The sequence below is a fragment of the Pleurodeles waltl genome, chromosome 8, assembly GCF_031143425.1.
Source record: "Pleurodeles waltl isolate 20211129_DDA chromosome 8, aPleWal1.hap1.20221129, whole genome shotgun sequence".
Lineage (NCBI taxonomy): Eukaryota > Metazoa > Chordata > Amphibia > Caudata > Salamandridae > Pleurodeles > Pleurodeles waltl.
The window spans coordinates 1,405,270,856-1,405,298,613 of NC_090447.1; the positions used below are offsets into that span (position 1 = coordinate 1,405,270,856).

Genomic DNA, 27,758 nt, shown 5'->3' on the forward strand with positions numbered 1-27,758 from the left:
TTTATTCTCCCAGTCCCTGGTAAGATTGAAAACCTAAGTAGTTAGATGATGTGAGAAAACTACAGTGGTTTTCACTTCTGTAAGCCAACATGTTTCAACCAGTTATTTACAACCCTGGAGGTCTCTGGCTTTCATCACGACTTCTTTCCCTGTGCTACTAATATGCATACGTAATAATCATATTGCATGAAAATAAAATTTGTTTGTCGTTAGCTGTTATTTTTCACCAGTGTGTCACTGTAGTCCAGTGCTTAATTTGTAAATAAAAAGGTGCCGGTGCCCAAAGCCCTCCTCGTAAACACGCGCCTGCTGCAATTAAATGTGTGAACACGGAATACTAAAGCAGCGTAAAAGTAATCCTGAAGCCATCTCGTGCCTCTTCAATCCATATAAAGCCACTCCCTTTCCCTTCCTCATTCTTTTCCATATGTGTCTTTTGCTCGCAGCAAATGCTTGAGGCAGAAGAGCAAGCCCCGGCCCTCAAAAATAAGTGCCGGTGCTTAGCACCGGAAACAACAAACACAAATTAAGCACTGCTCAAACGGAAACCCACACATTCACTCTTATTTCTTAAAATGATGGTTAACACCATCTCTTTCTCCCCGATTTTTAAAAAATGCTCCTCATGGCTGGGGGGCGGAAGGATCCCCCTTGTAATTACACACTAAGATTTCTAAATAGCTTCAGTCAAGGAGCAAAACATAGACTATGAGGAGGATAATGTCTTTAAAGTGAGGAAATGGATTATCAACCCCTACTTCGTCAAGGGTGGTTACCCATTTGCTTCCCTGCAACGTTGAAGATCACAGTGAGGAGCTGTTTAAAGGATTCTGGTCAGTCGATGGGCAGGCCGTGGTGCGTCATCTCAATCAATGATACAACTTGTTGGCACTGCATATGCCTGGCGTCATGACGTCATCGCGCTCTTTTGTTTCTAAGCCCACTCTGTTTTTTGTGTGGTCCACAAGAGGCTTTCACTTACAGATAGCAAAGGTCTGGAAACAATCTCCTAAACTTCTGTGGGTTTGTTCTCCTCACCTGCTTGCTCCGAGCTATTTGGGACATGGTTCTAAGTGGGAGGTAGTTTATTTTTCTGGCTACTCCCTTGATTGCAGCTCATAATATCGAGCAGAATCATAAACCAGAAAGCAAGCAGTGCAGCCATTCGGGTTTGTACAGAGCAGCCCACATGCATATGAGCTCTCTTGGGACTCTGCTGTGCAACCCCTGTGGCCCACAAACGTAAGATGTTTACTATGTCTCAAGTCCGGCGACAACTTTCGTTCTCTGCCTTTCGTGATTGGCAGTCCACTCGTGCGCCCCATCACTCTGAGTACACAAGTGTGCCTCTGTCGTGGCTGTAGCTCCCAATCGTGGTGCGTGCCTAGGAGGGCCCCAGGGTGCCAGTAAAGTTCATGGCAAACCGTGTAGCCAACATTTCAGTGGCGATTAATATCAGAATAACAACTTATGCCCATGCTCTTAGGTGAATTATATTAAATAATGTTGGGTGGAGAAAGAGCGAAGAAAATTAACATCCATTATCTCTTTGTGAGTTCATTGAAAAACAACGTGTTGCAAAAATATCCAAAGTGGTCTTGAATTTTGAGTAATATTGTTAAATAGTAATTAGGTCAAAAGCTTTAGAAATTTAATATTCTGAACGTTTGCACCTAAATGGTGCATATGACCACAATAACCCTCTAATTATGTGAGTTTTAGGTGGCTTCCTTCTCAAATATACGTATTCTCCAATACACTAGATAAATAACACTGCACTCAGCCTGGCTTTTTGGTAGACTTTTATCTAACCACAGGTGGGTTGCAATTACTCGTAATATAATAATCATTCCAAATAACAGTTGTTATATTTTTGCCGGTGTGGGTGGTGTTATTACCTAAAGTGTTTGTCTCCTAATAGTCGGCTAGCTGAGGAGGTGGCCAGCAAATGTTAATGCTGTACAGGGACAAACATGGAATGAGGGCAACCCTCCTTGACATTCTCGTGTAAAGTAGGTTTGCCAGAGTTCCACCAAATGCTAGTGAATTAACCTCATCTGATAGAGACTTCTAGCTGCAGATTCCTTACCTTTGAATTATCTCCAGGCATCATACTGGATCTAGAAGATTTTCATGAGTAGTACCCCCTGTGCACTGGTAGGTGGCGCCAGTCGTCTCCATTGTCGGCGTTGTCCATGTAGAAATGACATTGTGGTTCCTTTATAGGAGCCAACCAGGCACGCTGATGTCAGTTCTTTTCTTTCCCGTGCCAGCCAGCGCTGATCCGGAGAGAGCTACCCCTCAGTTGTTTTTTGACTGGTCTTTTTTCGACTTTTGTCAAACTCTTTTTTGAGAATTTTCTCCTGGTGTGTTGAGGGATGTCTTTTAGAAGGGGAGATTTCAAGCCCTGCTCATCCTGTCGTCGGCGATGTCCACGATGTATCCACACCTCATGTGTTAGTGTTGTTTGGAGTGCAACCACAACCTGCATTCATTCTGCGAGTGACGGGCCTTGCATCCGAAGGCTTTCAGGGAGCGGTCCCTAAAGCTGATGGTGGGCTGGCACACGCCTCTGCACAGGTTAAGGGCTCTATCGTGAGGAAGATCCCAGGACCACTCGCGGAGTCCAAAGTTGCTGTCGTCCCATTCAAAGTCCTTGGGGCGATCGGGTAAGTTGAGGCAGAAGAAGAAAAGCAAGAAGTCGAATCTTTATTCAACATCTCCTCATCCATTGGTCAATGTGAATATGGAGTGTCGTCATTCTAGGCCTCGTTCTGCAGAACCTGTGTCTGGGCTGACTGCACCTCCCTGAATTTCCAGGAGCTCGAGCGACTCATGCCCAAATTAAGGAGTTCTATGAGGCCATGTGCCTCATTTTTGGGCAGTACGACTCCACTGGAGCACCTTCGGGCCCCACAGAGTCAGAGGGGACCCCACTGGGTTCTGCGCCAACTGTTTCGGCCTCAATGCCAATTGGCTTTGAGGGATCCAGTCCTGGATCCAGACCTGCACCACTCATACCACCTCCACCTTCCCTGGTGCCCGTCCCGACGCCAACGCTCCTGGCGCCACCATCCCCTTTGTCATCCCCGACATGGAGCCGGATGGGCATCGCCCGGCACTGACTCCGACGCTGGCAGGGACTTTGTCTTCTTGCTCGATCCTGGGCCCCATTTCACCGGGCTATCCCTTGGGTAAGAATGTAAGGGATCGCAGGCCCCTTTAGAATACCAGCCCTACGAAAATGAAATGGATGGCGTACGGACTTGGGTGAAGCCAGCGGATGTGGCACATCTCCAAATACTGGCATACTTTCTCCCCTACCATGACTACAGAGGAGGGTGCATCTTATACAATGGTGATGAAAAGGTCAGCTAAGCTCCTGGATCTGCAACTGCCCTCAGAGGCTGTCAAGACTAATCTCTTGACAGATGCTACAACCAGGAGCTTCTACCTTAGAATCCCTACACCCGTTCACTGATGCCCTCACGTACGTTCTCCTGGGTACCTGGTACACACCCAGGACAGGGGTTCCTGTGAACAGGATGATTGTCTGCCGCCATCATCTCGCACTTGGAGACCCAAGTTCCTGATGCAACACCCCACCCCTGAGAGCTTGGTGGTCCAGGCCTTTTCGTTCCAAGGCATGTTCCCTACTGCTCCCCTGGATAGGGAATCCAAAAGGTTGGATTGATTTGGGAAGATGTTTTCTTCCACCAGCCTTGCATTGCGGTCATTGAACACCCAATGTGTTTTGAGCCATTATTCCCACGCGCTGTGGGATGTTTGTGCGAGTGCTGCTACAGGTCCTGGCGGACGCCCGGGCTATACTCTCTCAGGCTATTGCTGATGAGAGAGACACAGCAAAGTTCACAGTTCATTGCAGACTTGACACGGATGACTCGCTAAGCAGAGCAGTTTCCAGGACAATGGCCCTGAGGCGCCACACCTGGCTGAGGACATCTGTTTTTTGGGGGGATGTCCATCCTTCTTTGATGGACATGCCCTTCTATGGCACCTGTCTCTTCGGAGACCAGGTAGATTTGGCACTCAAGCTCTTCAAGGATTCTCGTGCTACGGCCAGGTCCGTGGGCCTCGCAGCGGCCCCTCGTGCCACCAGTCTGCCTTTTGCCCCTTTTGTGGCTACCGAAGGCGATACCAGCCGCACTGATTCCCATCCTGCCACCATGCCACGAATGCTGCAGAGCTTCTGTGTGGCCGAGGATGCAGGACGCACTGACCTCGGAGGTCAGGTGTCCAGAGTTCAGATGAGACCATCACCCCCGTATCAGCCTCTAACCCCTCCTAGTCTGCCTCCTCCACACCTTAAGCCAGTTGGCTGTGATTGCTATTCCCACTACTTTATGGTTCCCAAAAAGGACAAGGGCCTTCACCCTGTCCTAGACCTACGTGCCCTCAATCTCTTCCTCAAGAAGAGGTTTAAGATGCTCACACTGGCTCAGGTCTTGTCTTGGTTCTAGGAGACTGGTTTTAGCATAGGATTTGCAGGATGCTTATTTCCACATCACCGTCCTGCCTGGAACAAGCACTTTCAGTTCACTGTGCTTTTCTTTGGCCTAACCAGTGCCCCTCGGGTGTTCACCAAGATGATGGTGTTGGTTGCAGCACATCTGCGGAGATCAGGGGTTTCAGTTTTCCCCTATCTAAATGACTGGTTGTTGAAGGTGTGCTCACCCCAGGCTGTCGTCTCCCACCTCCAGATTATGGTGCACCTCCTGCATTCACTGGAGTTCACTATAAACGTACCAAAGTCACACCTGGCTCCCTCTCAGACGCTCCCTTTTATCAGCTGTTCTGGATAGAGTGCATTTTCAGGCTTATGCTTCCGAGCGGCGAGTCCAAGATATTCAGGCTGATCCTGATGTTATTTAGAATGTCGCTGATAATGATTCTGACGCTGCTGTACTTCATGGCCTCCTGCGTCCTGCTAGTGACACATGCCAGGTGGCATCTGTGGGCTCTGCAGTGGGACGTGAAGTTCCAGTGGGTGCAGAATGAGGGAAATCTCTGCAACAAAGTTCAGATCTCATAGGGAACTGCAAAAGATCTGCATTGGTGGTTAACGGGATTGGGTCAAAGGCAGTTCCCTGTTTCTTCCCCAACCAGATCTGATCATAGTAACAGACGTGTCATTTTTTGGATGGGGCACCCATCTGGGAGAGGTGGAGATCAGAGGCATCCCCTGGTGGAATCCGTCCTCCACATCAACCTGTTGAAGCTCTGTACGATCCAGCTAGCATTAAAAGCACTTCTTCCCTTTATCAAGGAAAATATTGTGCAGGTTTTCAAGGACAACACCACCACCATGTGGTAGTGCAACAAGCAGGGCGGGGTGGGGTTGTGGACCCATTGTCAGGAGACGGGGCTGGAACAACAGGGCATATCCATGGTGGTTCAGCATCTGGTGGGCTCTCTAAAAGCAAGAACAGATGTTCTCAGCCACAAATGCCTATTGGATCATGAATGGCATCTCCTTCTTGAGGTGGCGCAAGGTCTCGTTCAGCAGTGGGGAGGGCCTTGGTTATATCTGTTTGCCGCCACAGAGAACACGCAATGTCAGCAGTTTTGCGTTTTGGTTTCCAAAGTGGCAATCACTTGGAGATGTTCTCTGTCTCGAGTGGAACTCAGGCGGTCTGTACACCTTTCCAGCCATTCCACTTCTGCCCAGAGTTCTCAAGAAGATCAAGAACGACCAGGCCCAAGTCATCCACGTGGCTCCAGACTGGGCACGGAGAGTGTGGTATCCCAAGCTGCTGAGCATATCCATTGATCCTCCAGACTGCCCCTTCAGGAAGATCTTCTGTCGCAGCAGTAGGGGGAGGGTACTGCATCCAAACCTGCCCACTCTCCGCCTTCTTAAGTGGAGATTGAGCGGTGACAGTTGACAACTTTTGACCTTCCTCATGAAGTCTGTAATGTAATCTTGGCAGCCAGGCATCCCTCCACCAAATGGTATACACCTGTCATTGGAAGAAATTTGTGGCATGGTGCACAGACAAGTCTGTTGTCCCCCTTGCTGCCCCTCTTTCTGAGGTCCTGTTGTTTATCCTTTCCCGGGCCCAGCAGGGCTGTGCTGTGGGCAATCAAAGTTTGTCTGCTATTTCTGATTTTTTGAGTTTGCCTGATCAACCTTCTTTAAATCCCCTATTGTACATAGATTCCTCAAAGGTCTTATACATCTTTTTCCTCCATCCAAATTCATTATGCCCCAGTAGGACCTGAATCTGTTTTTTACATTTCTGATGTGCGCTTCTTTCGAGCCTCTCCACAGTTCTTGTCTAAGGCTTCTCACTTTAAAAACCGCCTTCCTTGTGGCCATTTCTTCTGCCTGCAGGATGAGTGAGCTACGGGCATTGTCATCTAAGGCACCCTACCTTTCCATCTATCCTCATAAAGTGGTGCTTCGCACTAGGGTCTCTTGTTTGCTAAAAGTGGTTATGCCCTTTCATGTAGGCCAATCCATCACCTTGTCTACTTCTTACGCACCCCCATATCCTTCTAAGGAAGAGGAGAGACTCTACCACCTGGACCCAAAAAGAGTGTTGGTGTTCTACCTTGATCGTACAAAAGAGTTATGGGCGGATGATCAACTCTTTGTCAGTTATGTGGGTGTGCGAAGAAAGGTTGGGCAGTGCAGAAGCGGACTATCTCTAGCTGGGTCATACTCTGCATTAATATCTGCTATGCACTGGCCAAAAACAACCCCCTGAAGGTTTGCGTGCTCATTCTACCTGTGCCACAGTTGTGACCGCTGTGTTAGCACGCCAAGTTCCAGTCCTCGACATCTGTCAGGCGGCAACCTGGGCATCTCTTCACACGTTTACTAAACACTACTGCCTGGACAGTCAGATTTTTAGGGACTGGCACTTTGCCCGTTAAGTCCTGCAGGACTTTCTAGTATGATCTTGGTTAAAAGCCCCACCTCTGGGATGGCATTGCTTGGGCATCTATTTAAAGGTAAGGACTCTGCAACCAGTAGTCTGTGGCCGATGAACAAGTTACTTGCCTGGTAGAGACAATATCTAGTTGCAGATTCCTTACTGCCCCTCCCATCATCCCCACTCTGCAAACTGATTTCTAGGGGCATGGACTCTCCTTTTAGGGGCTTAGTTTTTTAACACACCAGTAGTGAGTGTTTTTAATGTCTGCACTACTGGCATGGAAAGGCGTGAAAAGAAACTGACGTCAGTGCGCTGGGGTGATGCCTATATAGGAAGCAAAACATCGTATCTGGTGCGGACGATGCAAATGATGGATGTGGAGTTGATTGACGCGACCTAACGGCATGCAGGGGTACTGCTCACGAATAACCTCTGGATCCAGTCTGACCTCTGGGGAAAATTCAAAGGTAAGGAATCTGCAACTAGATATTGTCTCTACAAGATAAGACGTTACAGAAGATTGGTAACTTGTTCATTTCTGGTCATGAGGAGATTCTCAGGAGCTTTGAGTCTTATGAAATGTATCTGAGCTATGAAATGTAATGTGCAGAGAAGCACTTATTTGAAGCAGCTAGGAAAACATACTTTAGAGCAATGTGATGATGTGCAACTCATTCCTAAAGGGTATTGAACTGTGGGAAAAGGGGCATGCTCTCGACGCCCAGGCATAATACATTTAGTGGTGATCGTCCTGTGCAACAAAAAGACCCACCAAGCTTGGCTATCTCAGCCGTGTCACTTTCTGGAAAAGTTTTGGTGAAAATGTTCTGCTTGTTGTGAGGTAATTGTGCTCCGTGGGCACCCCAAGCCGATATTTGCACTAGTGTTTCGACTGTTTTATTAAGAAAATGGATGAGAATGTGCAATGCAGCCTTAATTCTTTGGGGGTGGTGGGAGGGGAGGGGGAAGAGGACATTAACCAAAATGACTTCTTGGATAACAACAACGTTTTTGGTGTTCAGTGAATTTGGGTGGCAAAGGCTGTGAATGGCAGCATGTGCACCTGGCGCGTTTTTGTTGGTCATAGGAGATTTCAGGTGGAAGCTAAATATTCTAACATTTGAATGAATGAAGACCCATCCGTCTATGCTAAAGAGAAATAACATCTTCAAAAAAATTATGTGTGTGGACCATAATTTTGAGAATTTGAGAGACAAAGTCTGCGTTTCACATCCAGGCTGAAATTTAAATGAAAAAGTCGTTAGTAGGTATTGAGGTAAAATCCATGCACAGTAATGTGTTCTCTGTTTTGTTTCTTTTTCAGACTTTTTGGGTCGAACAGAAATCCGTGTTGCGGACATTAAGAAAGACCAGGGCTCCAAAGGCCCCGTCACCAAGTGTCTCCTCTTGCACGAAGTGCCAACCGGAGAAATAGTAGTTAGACTGGATCTGCAGCTGTTTGACGAACCGTAGCGGCACTGCTTAGAGGGTCATCAGCAGACCTTCCTCTTCACATGGAATTGTTGGCCTTTTGTCTTCAAGAGGACGTCAAAAGAGGAAGAGGAAGCAACACCTGTTGTCGCCAGAAATATTTTTCATGAAAACATAGCTCCTTTTTTTTTTTTTTTTTTTTTTTTTTTTTTTAAGGAAAATTGTCTTTTTATGTGGACGTTTGTGGCCATTTTCAGAATATTTTCTAGAAGTAGCAGAGATGTAATTTATTCCCTGGGTTGGACGTTTAGCAATGAACATAGACAGCTACTTCTATGCAAACTTTCTTCATCTGCTGTGATGGTTTAGCTCTTAGGTAGAATGTTAATTAATAGTTTCTGGGCAAGATCCACCAGAGATGTTCCCGCTAGGTGGTACCCTGTAAAGGTGGCGCAAACTACCTGCAGAGATATGCTCTGATTCTAAAACTTTTCCAGTCATTTAAAGTGCTGCTTATGCAGCAAATAATCTACTTTTTAGTAGGTTAGCGTGTGATAGGAGCACATTGTAAATTATAATATGCCATTTTCCATAAATGGGGTTGTATTTCAATACATCATTACACGCTTTGTTTGCAAAAAAAAAAATCTAAAAAAATATTTTCTGTGGCTACTAAAGTATATCTGTCACCTCTGCCACATTTTAACGTTTTTACTTTGTTGGAGTCGTACTGTACGTGCTGTTGATGGTACACACAGTTGAATAATACTGAAGCTACATGGACTGCTGCTCGCTTCGCTGGACTTTAGAGGATAGTGCTGAGGCCAGGTACGAAAAAGCAACCACTGCCCTCGCTCAGGAAGCTGATTTATACTTGTAGACTTCAATTTATGTGGCAACTGTTGATTTTAGAGTAGTTTATATGTTTGCGCCGTTGGCTTTGACAACCTCGTTTACAAAATAGACAAAGGGATAGACATGATGATAGGCCATGCCTTTTTTTTTTTTAATAATGCAAATGACTACTAACAAAACAACTCATATATGTTTGTATGCTTATGAAAATTATGGTTATTTTAAATGAGGCAAAATCTAAACTTCGGTACCCGTTCCTACTTGGAGTCGAGAGTATCTACTAGGCTTCTGGGTGTTGCAGTGTATCCGCAATGTGAAATCCGGAGGGCGTTCCTCCAATGACCACAGCATCAATGCCAGGGTGGTGCCTGCAGTTACAAAAGCATGAAGGTTGGCGTCATGCCTCTAATGAAAACACTAAGGACGATGCTGTGCCTCCAGTGATGACAGCATGAAAGCTAGGGTCGTACCTCTGTTGACAGTACCATGAAGGTTGAAGTTGTGCTTCCGCAAAAGCATGAGGTTCTGAAGTTGCGCCTTCCACGATCATGTTGCTAATTGAGTAGCTGCTGTCATTGCTTCTGAAGTAGCACATTTTTTACAAGCTGGTCTAAACGTATTTGTGGGTATGGTATCCAGAATCTCTCAAGTTACCACATTTGTCTTGAAGAGTGATACACTGTCTTTCCATCTCTAATTACTGGTAATATACCTTACTCTTACATCAAAGTTTGTACTGCAGTGTCTGAATGATGGAGAGTTGGGCAGCCCCATAGTAAGCAGAAAGGGGCATTCTTTGTAAACCATTTTAATTTTTTTATGTAACTTTTGGGAACTGTATGGTAGACTCTTTTTTTGGCCAGGTAGGTCCATCATGTGTCAGTAAGAGATGAAAAGCATAAGACGCTGATCCATACCATAGTAAAAAAACATAATAAGGCCAAGCCAGCTCTATCCATGGTTTATGGCTAAGATAGCTTGGATACACAAGATAGATCTCTGAAGTACCAAAAATATCCAAGGTTGATTCCTGAGATACCACGGTTGTCCATCACTGATAGCTGAGATATCACAGATATGCATTGTTTATTGTTGAAAGACCTTGGTTATCAATGCTTTGTCAACACAGATATCCATGGTCGATCATTGAGATACCACGGACATCCATGGTTGATCTCAGAGAATAAGTTCATTAGTGATCACTGTGATCCAACGCTTGTCCATTGTGAATAGCTGAGGTTGCACAGGTATTATGGTTTATTGCAGAGATTCCACAGCTGCCTGTGGTTGATCACTGAGATACCGTGGTTAGCGATATTTGACACAACTATCCATGATTTATCCCTGAGTTACTATCGATACCCATGTTTTGTCCACAAACGTACGAATAAGTTAGGATTCTTCTTTTGCTACAATAAGAACAAACCCCTCTGTTGTCGGTAGGCACACAATAAACTGACCCTTGGTGTTGAAAGCTGCTCACTCACAACAACCCATTATGCTGCAGACGGTTCCAGAATTTTCAAGCACTTTATTTCCAAACCTCAGAGTAGAATAAGACCACGGGCAATAACAGGTCTGTTGAATTGTCTAAGTTAGTCTAACATTCCTTTTAATTAATTCTGCAACTATAGCAATGGCTTGTGAGGATCAGACAGGAATGCAGTGATAATTTTATTATGAAATAGGGCACATGCAGGACACATTGCTTAAATGGGTTGTAGCAATGCAATTTTCATAATTACTATCAGTGTGTAATTTCTACCATGTCTTTCACAATTTTGTAATTACTTTTTATTCCTGCTCTTACAAGATGCAAACATGAACAGCTAATGCATCTACTCTGGTTCTTTCAAAAGCCTATTTTATCTCATTAGCTCATTGCCTGACTGTTATCCATTCACTGCCATATTTATGTAATAATTTTGTAAAAATGTTGTTTTGTCCCGTCAGTTGAAACGTTTCCATTAATCTTTGTTTTAAATGTATTATTTATTGGCATGTTCTGCCACAGTACTAACTTTTTCCTCTCATCAGCACATAACTCTGTGTATATCTGGTGTGTTTGATATTTTTTGGCTTGGAATTCTGCACAAGAGGCCAGATTATGTTGTGCAAGTTTAGAGTCGCCGGTGGGAAATTGAATCTGTACCTGTGTGTTTTCATAACAACCACTGTTCTACTATATTTGTATGAGTGAGAAAACGTTTACATTTCATACTTAACCGCTTAACTATTAATTTATAAAGGGTAGTTTTCAATTTTGTATGAGAGACCAGCAAGGGCAAGGAGATACGGTTCTTTTTTCCACGAGGTTGCAATGGCTGGGATGGTGTTGGCAGGCATTCTGCCTAGTGCGTGCAAATATCTTCTGAGGAAGGGATGGAGCAAAGATGGGCAGCGTCTGTTGGCACCATAAACAATTTCTAGCATTTTGTACCAGTGTCCTACCTTGTTTACCTGACGTGTAAAGTCTTCTTAAATTCGCCCTTTTAATTTTAGTTTCGAATGCTCGATGGGGCCAAACTTTTAATATGATTTCTAATAAACGCTAAGAATGTGTTTTGTTTTCACGCCCTGGCCAAAGCCGAAAAGTATTCCGATTTTTTTAATGTCATTAATAAAAGGTACTGTCTGTCCCATGGCAAATATAAATACATTTTATGGAATATACTGTACATGAAAGTTTGTGTTATGGTAGGGAAAAATGTTGATTAAATATATTAGTGAAGCACATTACATGTTGCTCTTCTGTCTGTGTTCTTTGAAAGGTTGCATGTGCAGTCTATTGACTGGGTGGTTGTGTCATGTCTGTATTGCCTTGATGGGGTTAAGAAGACCCATATAGATAAGACTGTAAAATACTGTTTTTTCATTTCTTGAGATAATTGTACGTTTCATCCGTGCTTCACCATTACAAAAAAACTAATGTCCAACTCTTATTCCAACACCAAAATCTTTCCAGTTGCAATGACCAAATTATTAATTTAGAGTTATTTTGAGTTTTTTGTGTTTTTTAATATATCATACTACATATCACATATCGACTACTTCATTATTGTCCATAGGTACTGTATCAGGTAATGAAAACTAGAGACCGTATTGTTCCAGTACAGTTCATTGACCTGCAATTGATATATGTTTTGTATGTGTGTGTATTTTGGTATTTCTATAGCTGGAACCTATCTGGCTAACAAAGGAGTGTTGTACAGGGGGCAATCCCCAGTGGGTATGCACAAGGGAGAGGATCAGAAGGATGAAGTAAAGCTAATGGAAGGGATGAGAAGCTAGCCTATCTCTGAGGCACTGTTCCTTTAAGGAGTGAGTTTTCATTTTCGTCCTTAATTTTAGGAGGGTTGGTGCTGTTCTAGCTTCGGAGGGATGTTGTTGTAAATCGTGGGAACGGAGGCTGAGAAAGCTTGTTTTCTTCTTCCTGCAATGTTTTGCCTCTAGCTCGGATATGTTGGAGTTCTTAGATTGACCTTTACTTTCAGATATTGTTAGTTTGTTACCCAGGTGAACTGGGGTCTTGGTACAGAAGGGCCTTGTAAGTGATGCAGCTGATCTTGATGATAGTCCAGTCTTGCAGCAGGAGCCAGTGTAGATGCCATTGAGCGGGGAGCGGCCTCTATCTAGGTGGGAGAATACAAGGACTTGACCCACCATTCTGAAGCCAGGTCCTGGGAGAACTGATTTCACTTTTATTTTTTTAGAAGTGGAGTAGGAACTAGTCTGTTTTTATCTTGTAGGCAATGTGTTATTTGAGTGAGCGGTTCAAGCCTGTGTGAATTTGAGGGATTTGGCCTGTTTTGTCAGTTGGTGGGTGAAGCCTGTTAGGTTTAAGTTGGGGAGTCATGATTGAATCAGAGAAAATGTGGCATTGTTGGAAAATGAGAGGGATTCAGTCTTTATGGGTTTAAGTATCAGGTAGGTTGTTGACATTTCAAGTTCAAGACAGGCTTTAAATCTCTGTATGGTATTGGTTGAGTTCGGATAAGTTCAAGACAGGTTTTCAATCTCTGTATGGCATTGGATGATGAGATTTTGAGATAGAGTTGGGCATTGTCAGCATACTGGTGGATCTTGATGTTGCTTTTGGCATGGATAGCGCCCAGTAGTTCCATATAAAGGTTGAAAATGATGGGCGATAGGACGGGAGTCCTGGATGTAATCCACAGTTAAAGGGGAGAGACTAATTGCTGATGGTTGGTGACTTGGGATGTGAACCATTGTAGGATTGTGCCAGTGAAGCCCTTGTGAGTTTGGGAGTCTGTAGTTTAATGCTGGATATCAAAATCAGTTGATTATATCCAGCAGGACCAGGAGCAATGGTTGTTTTTGTATTTGAGAAAGAAGGTGTCTTCGACTACTTGCAGAGTGACTGCTGCAGTACCGCAGCATGGTCTGAGTCCCAGTTGATAGTCTTCAAGGAGATTATTCTTGCTGTTGTGCTCATATCGCTGGCTGGCCAATTCCTTCTCAATACTTTTTCCAAGAAATGGGAGGTGGGTTGATAGAAGAGGGAAGCACACCCTCATCGCAAGAGGTGGCTGTGAGTGAATCCAGAATGTTGAAGAGGTCTGTGAGAGATATATATTGAAGGTTGACCAGGTAGTGGTGTGGCAGCTTTGTATAGGGGATGTCATAGATGAAAAATGATGAATTTGGAATGTTAGATTTGACTTTGATAATTTTTCCTTCACAGAAGTTGATTAGCTTTGTATCTGTGGGCTGATGGTGGTAGTGGGTTCTGAGATGTGGTTGGAAAGCTGTCTGACGGCCTTATAGAGGGCTTAGCCAATAGATGCTAGGGGATGTGCTGAATCAGGAGACCCTTTCGAGCCAATTTGTTAATAAAATAAAACAGCATTATAATATTAATACATTTAGAACGTCTAAGTCATAATATATAACAATAATACCATCCCGTTAACACATGCTTTGTCCACACATTTTATAAAGGCTTCATCATCAGAATACTCTGAAATGCTGGGTTTTCAAGCAACACCTTTAAAGGCTTTCAAACACAAGTTGACTTTATGATATCGTCATATGGCTATGGGATTACCAAATCGTGTGAACACAGTATAAGTTATTTTTAGGAAAGAAGCTTCTTGAAATGTTCACCTGATTGAACGTGTGACTTCTGATATCCATGAAATATCTAATTTATTCTAGACAGCATTCAGTAAGGGAGACCACATCCTCCATCTGGTTATGAATAGTCTGAAATGCAGTATTCAGAACAATATGTCATTGCCGCTTCTCTGGATGTTTGTATCACTGAGTAATAATGCTTTGCAGTGCATCAAGCCAGATGCTCACATTGGTACTTAGAAACTGATGGTACACAAGGACTTTGAAACTCAGTTCAATGTGTCATACATGAGGGTTGCCTGCAGTATTTTTGCTACTTGTTCGTAGTGCAATAATTCATCCACAGACTCGGGATAGCAGTGAATATGTGCACCAAGGAGTAGAACAAAACTGCTTAAAATGTTCATGAACTCCAAGAGATAACAGGATAAGTGTTAGATATCTATAAATAAATCATACTATTAACTTTTATAATATAAAACTTCATACCATAGCTTCTAAGCTCTATAGGTAACATGGCTTACTCCTGTCCAGTGGTACTCAATTTGCCAACCTCTGAACGATGGAAAGACTCAGTTACTGGAATAAAAGTTGTGACTTTCAGGACATAGCAAATATCAGCTGACAGGAATTAGCTCTTTGAGCAAGCTGCCTGCAGAAAGCATGAGAAAGCATCCAACATAAGAACAGACAACAAGTGTGTATCTTTCAAGGTACCTGATTTCACCCACTGACGTGTAACTGTTTATGGTATACTGAGGCTTTCCAATAGACTCTTCCAACTGCATATTCTTCGCCTTTTGAATATTTTTCAGGCGTCAGACTGTATCTGGAATCTTTTGAGCAGTACCTCCGTACGCCGGTAGGTTGTGCTGTGCTCCTCCACAGTGACACCATTCTGAAAATAAGATGTGTGACTATATAGACATCACTCCCACGTGCTGATGTCAGTTACTTTCTTTTCATAGCACCAGAAATGTTTATTTCAGAAATTCCCATACGCAGTGTGCAAGGGAAATGTCACCTCCTATAACAACAGGTTTTAAACTCTTTAAGGACTGGCCCAAACAAATGTCTGTGATCCTCTTCAGGTTTGCACGTGGTGTCTGGAGGTTGAGCTGTGACTCTAAGGCCTGCAGTGACTGCATATCAATTAACCCAAAGGCCGTACGAGACTGCAATCAAAACCTATGTGTCCAAGCACTGTAACACTCTTTGATGAGACCAGTCCTAGTCAAAGAGTTTGTCCCATTCTGGTTCCAAAAGTCGCTTTTGAGGTCTTTTCCCAAGTCTTCATGTAAATCAAAGAAAAAACACAAAAAAATCCAAGCAGGACTCAGACCCTACCCACCAATTACATACTCTTGCGAAAACAATAGAGCGTCGCCATGCCACCCTGTCTCACTCCCAAAGACAAGCGACATTGGAGACTATCTTGCAATCTGTCCTAGCACAACCTGAGTTTTTAGGGCCAAATACAAAACTGAGACATGCTCTGTCTCTTTGGATCCTTACTAACTACTTCTGGCATACCTTCGGGGCCCAATGAGCCAAGAGGTTCTCTGTCTGGAGTAACCCCTTATGGAGTACCTCCGGTTGGACCCTCTGAATCCACCATTGGGCCCACTCTGACTCCTATTTAGATTCTGTCTCCAGTGCTATGCTCCACGCCTGTTCCTAGAGCCTCACCGCTGATGCCAACTCCATTGGTGCTGGAGAAGATGTTCATTGTGCTCTGACTCCGAGTCTGCAGTGCTCTAACTTCTGTTTGAAGTGCCACTTCCCCCACTTGACTTGCCACCCCAGCAAGCAAGGACACATAAGTTGCATCCTTATTTGGCATGGATTTGGAAAGTGATTACGATGTGGGTGATGAGATGGGGCTAACCACACTGTACGGAAATGCCACTTTTTGTATGGTCAACCCCAATTTTTGGAATGATGCTGCTGGATTTTTAACTCCGAGAGTGCACTGAGGCCTGCTAACAAGACCCTAGTATCAGTGCCATGACCTCAAACTGTGTATTTTAGATTGACTTATTGTAGGAGGCTTGACTGGCTTCCATTAGTACTTACACCTTATGCCAGGTGCAGTTATCCCTTATTAGTAGAGTGTAGTAGTGTTCTAGCAGCTTAGGCTAATAGAGGTAGCTATAGCAGAGGAACCAAGGCTGAACTAGGAGACATGCAAAGTTCATGCAATACCACTTATATCATATAGGTACTATATCATAAGAAAGACAATATTCATAGTTACTAAAAATAAAAGTACTTTAGTTTAGTGCCAATGTGCCAAATATAACTCAGAGGATATACTCCCTTAGGAGGTAAGTAATATACTCAAAATATATACAGCTAACCTAATCAGGTAAGTAAAACAGTCAAAGTAGCGCAAACACTGTAGAACACAATAGGATGCAATAGGCAAAGGGGCAACACAAACCATATACTAAGAAAGTGGAATGCTAACCACGAATGGACCCCTAGGCTAGTGTAGTGTATAGAGGGTTGCTGGGAGTGTAAGAAAACACTAAGGGTGTAAAGAAGACCCCACCCCAAGACCCTGGAAAGTAGTAGTAAAGTACTACTATTTCCCCAGAAACACACTAAAGTCGTAATAAAGGATTTTGCAAGGACCACAACAGACTGCAAAGAACTGAAGACGGATTCCTGGACCTGAAGACCAGCAAAGGAAGGGGACCAAGTCCAAGAGTCGCTAAAGTGTCCGGGGGGGGCAGGAGCCCAATAAACCCCAGATGAAGGTGCAAAATGTCTGCCTCCGGTTGGAAGAAGCTGCAGGTTTTGCAACAACGGAAGGAGGTAGGAAGTTCTTCTTCATGAAGAAGATGTCCCACGGCGTGCTGGAGGATACAGAGTTGTTTCCTTGGCACAATACAGCGAACAAGCTTTGCTAGCTGCAAGAGTCAGGGTTGGAGAAAAAGAGTGCTGCCCAGGACCAGGAAAGACCAGGATGTCGCCACTTGGGAGAGGAGACAGAGGGGGCCCTCAGCAACGTAGAGAGCCCTCGGACAGGAAGGAAGCACCCACAGAAGTCCTTTAAAACTGATTCAAGACGTCTGAACACAGCGGTCGTCTCAACACTGCAAAGGGAGGTCCCACGACACCGGAGACAACTCAGGGAGCTGAGCATCACAGGACGGGGTGCTGGGAACTAGGCTCGGCTGTGCATGCAGGATTTCTTGGAAATGTCCACAGAAGCCCTTTTAGCTGCAGATCACGCAGTGCACAGGATTACTGTCTGGGGAGGGAAGGCAAGGTCTTCCCTCCTCCAAATTTAGACAGTTGGACCACTGGACAGTCTGGGTCACTTGGGTCCACCACCTGCGTTCCAGGGGCCACGCTCGCCAGGATGAGAGGGGGCCCAGAGTACTGTTGACGCTGATGAAGTTTGGTGCCTGCTGGAGCGGGGAGAAGATTCCTTTGTGGCTTCCAGGGCAGGGTGAAGGCAGACAGCCCCCAGAGCATGCACCACCAGTAAACAGTTGAGAAAGCCGGCAGGATTAGGCGCTACAATGTCACTGGTAGTCTTCTGGCTACTTTGTTGCTGTTTCGCAGGCTTTCTGGAGCAGTCAGCGGTCGATCCTTGGCAGAAGTCGAAGAGAGAAGTGCAGAGGAACCCTGATGAATTCTTGAAAGTCGTAATCTGAGGAAAAGCCCACTGTAGAGATCCTAAATAGCCCTTGGAGGAGGATTAGCCACCTAGTCAGGTATGCACCTATCAGGAGGGGTCTCTGATGTCACCTGCTGGCACTGGCCACTCAGAGGCCTCCAGAGTGTCCCCACACCTCTAGAAACAAGATGGCAGAGGTCTGAGACACTCTGGAGGAGCTCTGGACACCACCCCTGGGGTGGTGATGGACAGGGGAGTGGTCACTCCCCTTTCCTTTGTTCAGTTTCGCGCCATTGCAGGGACTGGGGGTTCCCTGAACCGGTGTAGACTGGCTTATGCAAGGAGGGCACCATCTGTGCCCTTCAAAGCATTTCCAGAGGCCGGGAGAGGCTACCCGTCCCCAGCCTTTAACACCTATTTCCAAAGAGAGAGGGTGTAACACCCTGCTCTCAGAGGAAATGTTTTGTTCTGCCTTCCTGGGACTGGGCTGCCCAGACCCCAGGAGGGCAGAACCCTGTCTGTGGAGTGGCAGCAGCTGTAGCTGCAGAGAAAACCCCACAGGGCTGGTTTGGCAGTAGTGGGGGTCCATAGTGGAGCCCCAAGGATGCATGGAATTGGCTCCCCAATTCCAGATTTGGCATGGGGGGGACAATTCCATGATAGACATGTTACATGGCCACATTCGGAGTTACCATTGTGAAGCTACATATAGGTTTTGGCCTATATGTAGTGCACACGTGTAATGGTGTGCCAGCACTCCCAAAGTCCGAGGAAATGGCCCTGAACTATGTGGGAGCACCTTTGCTAGTGCAAGGGTGCCCTCACACTAAGTAACTTTGCACCTAACCTTCAGCAACTGAAGGTTAGACATATAGGTGACTTATAAGTTACTTAATTGCAGTGAAAATGGCTGTGAAATAACTCCCTATGGGTGGCAAAAGAAATGCTGCAGCTCATATGGATCTCCTGGAACCCCAATACCCTGGGTACCTAGGTACCATCTACTAGGGAATTATAAGGGTGTTCTAGTATGCCAGTTGAAATTGGTAAAAGTAGTCACTAGCCTATAGTTAAAAATGTAAAGGCAGAGAGAGCATGAGCACTGAGGTTATCATTAGCAGAGCCTCAGTGGCACAGTTAGGCACTACACAGGTATACACATTCAGGCCACAAACTATGAGCACTGGAGACCTGGCTAGCAGGATCCCAGTGAGACAGGCAAAAACATACTGACATACATGTAACATGCCAGGAAAGATGGTACTTTCCTACACTTATACCAAGTTGGCATAAGCTAATTTACTTGTCAGTCCCTTGTCTATGGTACCCAGGCCTGTACGCTAGAGAGTCACCCCCAGGGATTGCAGCACTGTTTGTGCCACCCTGGAAGTGACAGTGGTAAAATAGGGCTCCCAGTCTGCCACTGCAGACTGGAAGAACAGTTTCAAACTGCTTGCCTGATTTTACCATTTAAAAGCCAGTAATCAGCTGTGCCAAGTCATGAATGCTACTACCAAAGTTGATACTCCAGTGCGTCAAACAACTTGTTGCATTAAACCAGACTTAATACTCAAAAATTAAGGTAACTGTTGTATCACACAACTTTTATAAGGTTGCTAATTTGTTGCCCAAAGTCTCCTGTGTCCCTTCATTGTTGCACACAGGGTCTGTCCCCAAGACAGCTATCTGCCACCCTGGGGAAGCATGCAAGTGACTCCCAGGAAAGGACACAATAGTAGCCTGCAAGAGGGAGAAGGGTTACCTCTCTCTCTAGTAGGAAGCCAAATGGGTGTTAGCCCATAGGCAAGCTTCAAAGAAGGAGCCACCTTTGAAGGGCATTTGGCCAACACTTGTGAGAGGGGCTGTTCGATTGTTTAGGTAGACAGGCTTGCACTAGGGACAGGGAGAGGAAGCCCGTTGCCAAACAGGCTTTCCAGGGGCGTGTAGCCCCTTGGTAATCACACCTCTGAGTTGGGCTAGGGAGCTCTGCACGCCAAGAGAGGGGTTCTGCCATGTAGAAAGTTGGCAGAATGTTGAATTCTGGGATAGCTACATGCCACACTTTGCAGGAAGTGAGGGAGGGAACCTAGTAACCCATTGGTTACTGACCATGTGCTACCCCAAGAGCATTTTATGGGCATAAAAATGGCACCCAGAACTCAGATCTCATTAGAGAGACAAAGGACTGATGGACTGCACCAAGGACCCAGTGAAGAGAGGCTTCATTGACAAAGACTGCACTTGCTGAACCTTGTGGCTAGCAAAGGGACAGTGCCTGCTGTGTCCTGCTCATGTAGAAGTCAGCTCCTGAGCCCAGTCAAAGCAAGAAAGTGCAAAGGTAAGTTGGCTGATCTCCAGTTCGCAGCACAGGCCCACATAAGCTGAAGAAACCTGCTGGGGCAAATTGTTCACCTAGATCACTGGATCACCACTACTCGCCACTGTGCACCACCCAGGACCAGGACCTGATGCTCAAAGGTTGCTCCCAAGTCTGCTGGACCCAGCAGAGTCGTTGGAGTGCAGCTTGGTTGCCCAGAAGGCAATGTACCTCTAAAAGAAGGGAACCGCTGAAACTGCTGTACCATGCGCCTGGACTTGTGCCTAGCTCAAGAGGACTTTGAGGAACATCAACCCCTAAGATCAGGATCACTTCACCAAGCCTGTGTACAGAGGAGTAGTCTGAAGAAGACCCCTCCCCACGTCGACCACGGCCTTTTCAGCATTCTTGAGCACCCTGTATCCTTTCCATCAGGACCATTACATATAATTCAATGGCAAGGAGTCACTGACGCTGGAACTGAACTGAAGCTTGCTTTTGTTCTTAAGGTAACTGTTTTTGAGGCCCTTGCTGCCCCCCTGGCTGGCTCTCTGCCAGAGTTAGTTGCCCAAAGTAACTCTAGGTGCCCACATTTGTCATAAGGAATATCAGATATCTATGCTGGATTAGGGGCAGCAGCACCTCTGCTTGTAGACAACTGAATCCTACACCAGTTGGTAGCTGTCAGCCCAATTCTTCTGGCTCTTAGCAGGAGCTCACCAGAACCCAAATAGTAAAGGTGATTTCTGGCAGCCGAGTGCATGGACTGTGAAAACCTCCATGGGAAGTCGCGTGGAACAAATCTTACCCTTTTCTCTCGTTAGCAATGAGTCTCTTACACATACACAGGCAAGAAAGAAGATGCAGGATAGTTTTCAAAACATTTATTGAAAAGACTATAATCTATGATAAAATACATGAGCTGCCATGATTAGGATAATGACACGTAACAAAATCAGGATTGTGAAAATAAGCAATGTAAATATGAACAACCCCAACATACTGCAGTAAACATGAATATGCAAATTCCTCCCTGAAGCGTATTTTCTATGCTAAAGAGAGCAAGGCATGATAAACCTAATCTGCCGATGCCATGTCTATGAGAAGTTCCCCAACTCCTGTTACCTTTGGACAAGAACGGCCTCCAGTCTACAAATAGGGCTTAGTAGAGATAAAAAGGCTGAGGTCTGCTGCAAAGTGACATGTAGTATAGATGGAATATTCTGGGTGGAACCTCCTCTTATGGCCTTGGTCTCACAAGGTGTTTTTATAAGGCACATGTGATTGTTCATGCAGAGATCCTGACTTGTGTATTCACCTAACCGTTAGATTGTGTGCGCAAACGTGTATGATCAATATCATAACAAAATGCCTGACATGTTCACATTCTGTTCTTTGTCAAACATAAAGCGAAAGAACATGATGACAATCTAATACATACGTTACTGATAATGACGCTTTCATGGAATGGCAACAGATTATAAAATAAAACAATTTCTTCTAAAATGCAAGCAGTGCTAAAATGAATAAAAACAGAGCATGTTACTTAGGTTAAAGGGCTCAGGCCCGCAAGCCGAACCTAAGCTAATTCCTGTATCGGGGCAAAACTAAAATGGATCCACAACGCCCTCCCCTATTGCCGAAACAAGGGTGCTAAGCCCAAAGACTCAAAATGCTCTAAACTAAAAACCTAAAAGCAAAGGTAAAATCATACATAAGAGACAAAGGGGGTCATTATGACCCCGGCGGTGAGTGTAAATGTGGCAGTAGTACTGCCAACAGGCTGGTGGTACATACCACCAGATTATTAGGATGGAGGGTTGGCTGCAGCCAACCCGCCACTTCTCCACTCATACCGCCATGGCGGTATGAGCCGCTGTGCCGGAGATATCAATCTCCAGCCCTGCGGCCGGCACAGTACCGTCGGCGGCATTATGAGCCTGCCTACCACCATGATTTTCGTGGCGTTAGCAACACCATGAAAACCATGGCAGTAGGGTCTACCGGTGACAGAAAATTCCATCCCTGTCACTGGTAGGCGGCTCCCCCACCCCCCAACACACACCTGACACCCCCAACCTTCCTCCGCCCAAAGCCCCACCCCAATACACACACTAAGCCCCCACCCCAATCCAAACACAAACACCCCCACCCCCGATCCAAACACACACCCTCACCCCCTCCGATCCAAATACACACCCTCCCACCCCCTCCGATCCAAACACACACCCACACCCCCTCCGATCCTCTCACTCGCCTCCAATACACGCACACATGCGCAGACACGCACCACGCATACACACATTCATACACACACTGGCATACATGCATTCATACACTGGCATACATGCATTCATACATGCATACTTCCAGACATGCTTGCACACATTCTTCACACAATCATGCTGACATGCAGACACGCACTCACTTCACCATTCTTACCCACATTCACTGACACGCAGACAACCACGCAAACAACACAACACACACAGATGAATTTACACCCTCACTCACACATTCATGCACACACTCAGACACAGACACACACACACACACACACAACACCCCCATCATCCTCCCACTCCCCTGTCCGAAGCACGACTTACCTTTGTCGAGGAGCTCTTCCAGCAGGGAACTGGAAGGGGCAGTGCTACTGCCAACAGCGCCCCACCAGCAGAACACTGCCAGGCCGTATCACAGGTCATGATATGGCTGACAGCGTTCTACTGGTGTGGAGGTGCTGGTGGTAGCAGCGCCACCTTACCACTGTCCACCACCATGAACACTGCAAAATTTCCGCCCTTCTTGTGGCGGAAGTCCGGCAGTGCAATATGGCGGACGGATGGTAGCCGCGGTGGTGGTATTTTGGCAGCGGTAGGCATTTTATACCGCCAAAGTCAAAATGACCACCAAAATGTAAAAAACGACAAGCAAAGCAGGCCGCCAGACAGGCTGAATTTAAAGGCAAAATGGTGTCACATTTTACACTTTGAGAAAAAGCCAGTGGTCAAATTAGCAATAATCATGGTCTTGTAAAAGGTCTCTGATGTCATCAATGGAAATTGAGACCAGAAAGGACTTCACTTAGGCAGACAATAGATGGATCAAATTATTAGCAGAGGGATTCACGGAGCAGTAGTGTGCCAAAACCTCAAACGCAGGATGACCTGTGGAGGTGGCACTGTCCATTGTGCCAGAAGTTGTTGATGCCAGGAAATCCACAAGTGAATCAACCTCAATCTCAAGGGGCATGTCTGTGAATTAACCCTCATTGAGAACATTAACAGATCCTTGTCTACAGGAGGCACAGGCTGCATGCCAAGAGAGACTATTGGTGCACATTCGCAGGAGCACCAAATGCAGTGAAAAACTGTCTGCACACATGTTAGGACAGGTCAGAATGTCAACGACCAATCATGCTCCAACTCTTACAGCAAGGAGGCTCCGGAGTACTACATCATGTGATCACGACACAGCTGTGCTTGATGGTAGCTTCATCACTTTGTTTTGCTGAGGTAGGGCAGCCACTGCGTAGCAAAAATAGCAGCAGTAGCATTCTGCCAATTAATGCCAAAGTGATTGGGAATCCGCCAAAGACACTTGAAAAGAGTGAATGTATGGCTGAAGGTGTGACTCCAAACACAGTCTGGAAGGTGGCAACAAATCCAGAATTGACAGCCTTAAAAAAGTGCACAATCCCACTAGTGCTGGAAGCGCTGAAAATTCTGCTCTCCAATGCTCCAAAATGTCTGGGGAAATTGGTATTTAATCAGGATTGTATCTCAGCTGATGACCTCACTATCTGGAGATCGTACATCTCTCTGGCCGATGTCAAGGCCACTACTCTTTGAAACAATAGCGTCTTTAGTCTGCTCAGCCTGTCAAAGTTTACATTAGAAGTAGCAATGTGGAGCCACAAGTCTGCTACTCTTATCTCTTGTGTGGGGGGAATAAAACATGACTGTAACAAGTTACCATTTGAGAAACCAAAATGACCTAAGAAATTACAACCTTCATACCACACCAGCTTTCATCTTTCAGAATTACATAACTTCCATTCTAAAGTATCTAAAATACTGGACAAATCAAAAGGGCGGGAGGACCCTTCAGATGGCCTGCCAAGTTCACGATCTCAGCATTGCAAAGGCTGTGCAAGGACACCTGCTTACAAATCATAGAATGACTAACAGTAGTCTCACATTCATCCTGCTTACAAATCATAGAATGACTAACAGTAGTCTCACATTCACTTCCTCTGTTTCGCCTTTTAGACATTTGAAATCGAAAGGCAACTCCCACACTTCGTGTATATAACTGTCTCCGAGCCTGTCATATCTGCCTACAGCAAAATATTTGAAACAGTTTGTGAAACGAAAGATGAAAATGGGCAGATTTATAACTCCATGCATTAACCATACTGCTGAGGGAATTTCTGCCACAGTAAAAGGCATTTTTTCTAGTTTTTCAATATTACCCATGATGTAACTAGCTTCTTTTTTAGCATTATCTGTTGTTGCCTGGGCAAATTAAAAACGTCAAATAATTTGCTACTATCTTTGTGTTTCCAGGGCGCACTGTCATTTTTCAGAACCTGCAGTGTCCAACCTAACTGCATGATGGAACGCAGCTGACTTTGTCCTTTTGTAAAAAGGATATGTCATTCTGAATGATGTCAATCGCAGATGACACAATATTATTAAAGGTGTAAATTCTGTTGGACAAAGTGTTCATGCCGTTATCAACAACAGCTAATGCTTTTTCCATGTTTTTCTTATCTATCTGCCTCAAACTTACAGCAGCTTCCTTTTCAGAAAGTTTCCAAATCTCGTTATATATGGCATACAGGAAACATTTTGAGCATGGCTCCCTAGGTCCTAACAAAAAAGTCTATTGCCTCAGACAGGAGACTAAGATGTTCTTTTACCGCTGCTAAGGAGGAAAAACATAACCAATGTTGGCACAGTTAACCCACACTGTGTGTAGTGACAGTACCAGAGTGCTGGGCCAAGACATAGCTAGGGTGTGGCTGGCTTGCTTTGAAACACCTGAGGAATTAACAAAGCATGCTTTTAACCATTTAGCCCAAATAGACACCTGCCGGGACTAGAAAGTGGGGAATTAAAGGTACCATTCTGAACCCAAGCCGTTTGTTGATGTTCAGTGACATTTAAAAACTTTGGCCAATTGTCAAATTTAGCTGGTGTAGGGATGCTAGGCGCATTCATCACTTTTATTTTTGCTAACCCAAAGCAAGATGTTGCTGGGCAGTTTAATTAAAAAATATCATTAGTAAGGGAATAAGGCATGCTCTAAACAAAGTTTCCCTACCCCATATCTGCCAAATTTTTGTTCCCCATACACTCTTCATATCAATAGTGTTTTTCCAGAGCTCATAACCTTCAACAGCAAGTTGGGAAACAAAGGAATCTGAATAAATCAGTTTTGCGTCAGCAGTAATTTCCTAATTTTGGAAGGCGGTAATTTGAAATCATATGACTCCGCATTTCTAGTGTCATGCCCAGTAAAAAATGCAAACTTTTTATATATGTTTTGGAGCTCCCCACAGGTGGAGTCAGACCATTGTACCATTGTGTGTAATTGAAAACTGATCTGGCTTTACTAGCTCGGTGCAGAAAGTAATGTCCCCCATGATTATAACAGAACATTTCCCCATAATTTGCTGTGTTCATACACACATCTTCCCTTTCAAATGCAGTTAGTAATCAAGCTAAGAAAGCATAGCATCAACTGTTTTAACATCCCAGTCATCGGAAACAACACCAGGTGTGATAACATCAGTTATTTATATTTTAAACACATATGGAATCTGAATGACCTCAGTAGGACCATATATATCAAAGGGCCAAACAATCTTATCTCCAATCGGAACTGTTGAAATGTTCACAAAGGACAAGTCTCTTCGATTTCTACAGGAAGATAAGTAAGATGTTAAATCCTCATCCTCCAGCTCAACAACAGAGGGTTTTGAAAGATAATGACCTTTTATCAAGAGAAAGAAAACAAAGGCAAAATCAGTCCAAATCAGAAAGGCAAGCAATGCCAATGGTAGCCCCAGGTAATACCACTGATAAACCAAATAGTTATTTTTAAGCATTATGTACAGCTTGCGTGTCTTTGAAACAGTTTCTGTTGCTGAAGCAGATAAGTTTGAGGAAAAATGATCAATATCGACAAGGTAACCAGAAGCAGTCTATGAAAACAAGGAGCCAGTGCAGAGCTGATGGATGAATCCACTTCGTGTGGAGGTTCATAGTAAACTATGCCGTCTGTTTGTGTTCAATTGGAGTAATATAGTTCCACATCTTGGGTGTGTCTTGTCAGTGAAGTGGTGACTGGAATCAGCAGAATCTTATTGTCCACCCTCACCATTCTCGAGGAGGCAATTGTAGCATTGTTATACCCATTGGTGCTTGCAGAAATGTTGTTTGTTGCTTGCAGAAGTGTGTCGTATTGGATAGTGAGAGGGGAGTTGGTACTGCCCAAGGGACCTTGTGGTCTACTGTGCAGAATCAGCCACATGATGCAATTTGGCATTGTCAATGGAGACAAATCTATTCCTTTTGTAACCAGGCATCGGTAGTAGGATGACACTTCTGGTACCATGTATTTCCAGGACTGGAACTGGTGCTCTGCAGGATGGGCCAAACTCCTTCACAGCATTCTTTTCACAAACCAGATCCTCAACTTTAGTAATCCAGCCTGTAGATGTTGTTGGTAAATCCCTTATTCCCTAGGTGGTGGTACAGGAGGATGAATTGTCATCTCTAAATTGTTGTAGCTCCTGTAAAATAGTGACCTGTTCATTGATGTCAAATGGTGTGTCTGCCACCATCACCACATCAAGATACCTGGGTATCCAAATAAAACCTCATAAGGGGTGTGACCTCCCAAAGACCTTCTGGGCAGATTATTTAATGCTCTTTGGACCCCATATGGGTGATGAAGCCAACTATGGCCTGAATCTGATATTCTTGCTGTTAAGGATTGCCTTAAGTCTCAATTCCTCGTCTCCACAAACGAATTACCCTCAGGATGGTAGGGGGAAGATAATGGAGCTCAACACACATCGTCCTCATGGTGTCCCTGAGTGCCCTAGATCAGTGGTCCCCAAACCTTTGACTTCTGTGGACCCCCACTTTATCATTACTGGAACCTGGGGACCACCCACTAAATCATAATTGCAATCCGGGGACCCCCCCACTGAGTCATTACTAGAAGCTGGGGACCTAATTTGTTAATAATATTAAATTTTCTAAGCAGTCACAGACCCCCTGAGGAGGTTTCGTGGACCCCCAGGAGTCCCCGGACCACAGGTTGGGAACCACTACCCTAGATCACAAGCAGGGCTGTGGTCCAAATGCAATGCTGCAAACGCATATGTACAGACGAAGACCTGCAAATATTCAATAACAGTTTGAGCGTCAGCTGACCGTTGTGGCCATACCCACAGGAATCTAGAACAGGACTCAACAGCAACTAAGATGTATTTGTATGCATCATGAGG

At 45.0% G+C, this 27,758-nt stretch overlaps 1 protein-coding gene across 2 annotated transcripts in view; it reads left to right on the plus strand.

Annotated features, from left to right (window-relative positions):
* The window catches only part of ITSN1 (intersectin 1), a 1,130,286-nt gene extending 1,121,743 nt beyond the window's left edge, over positions 1-8,543 (plus strand). For both annotated transcript variants that reach the window (XM_069202488.1, XM_069202489.1), the window contains exon 40: positions 8,227-8,543. In XM_069202488.1, coding sequence (XP_069058589.1) covers positions 8,227-8,375 — 149 coding nt within the window. In that variant the 3' untranslated portion in view covers positions 8,376-8,543. The remainder of the gene's footprint in view (positions 1-8,226) is intronic.
* Positions 8,544-27,758: the final 19,215 nt, after the last annotated feature.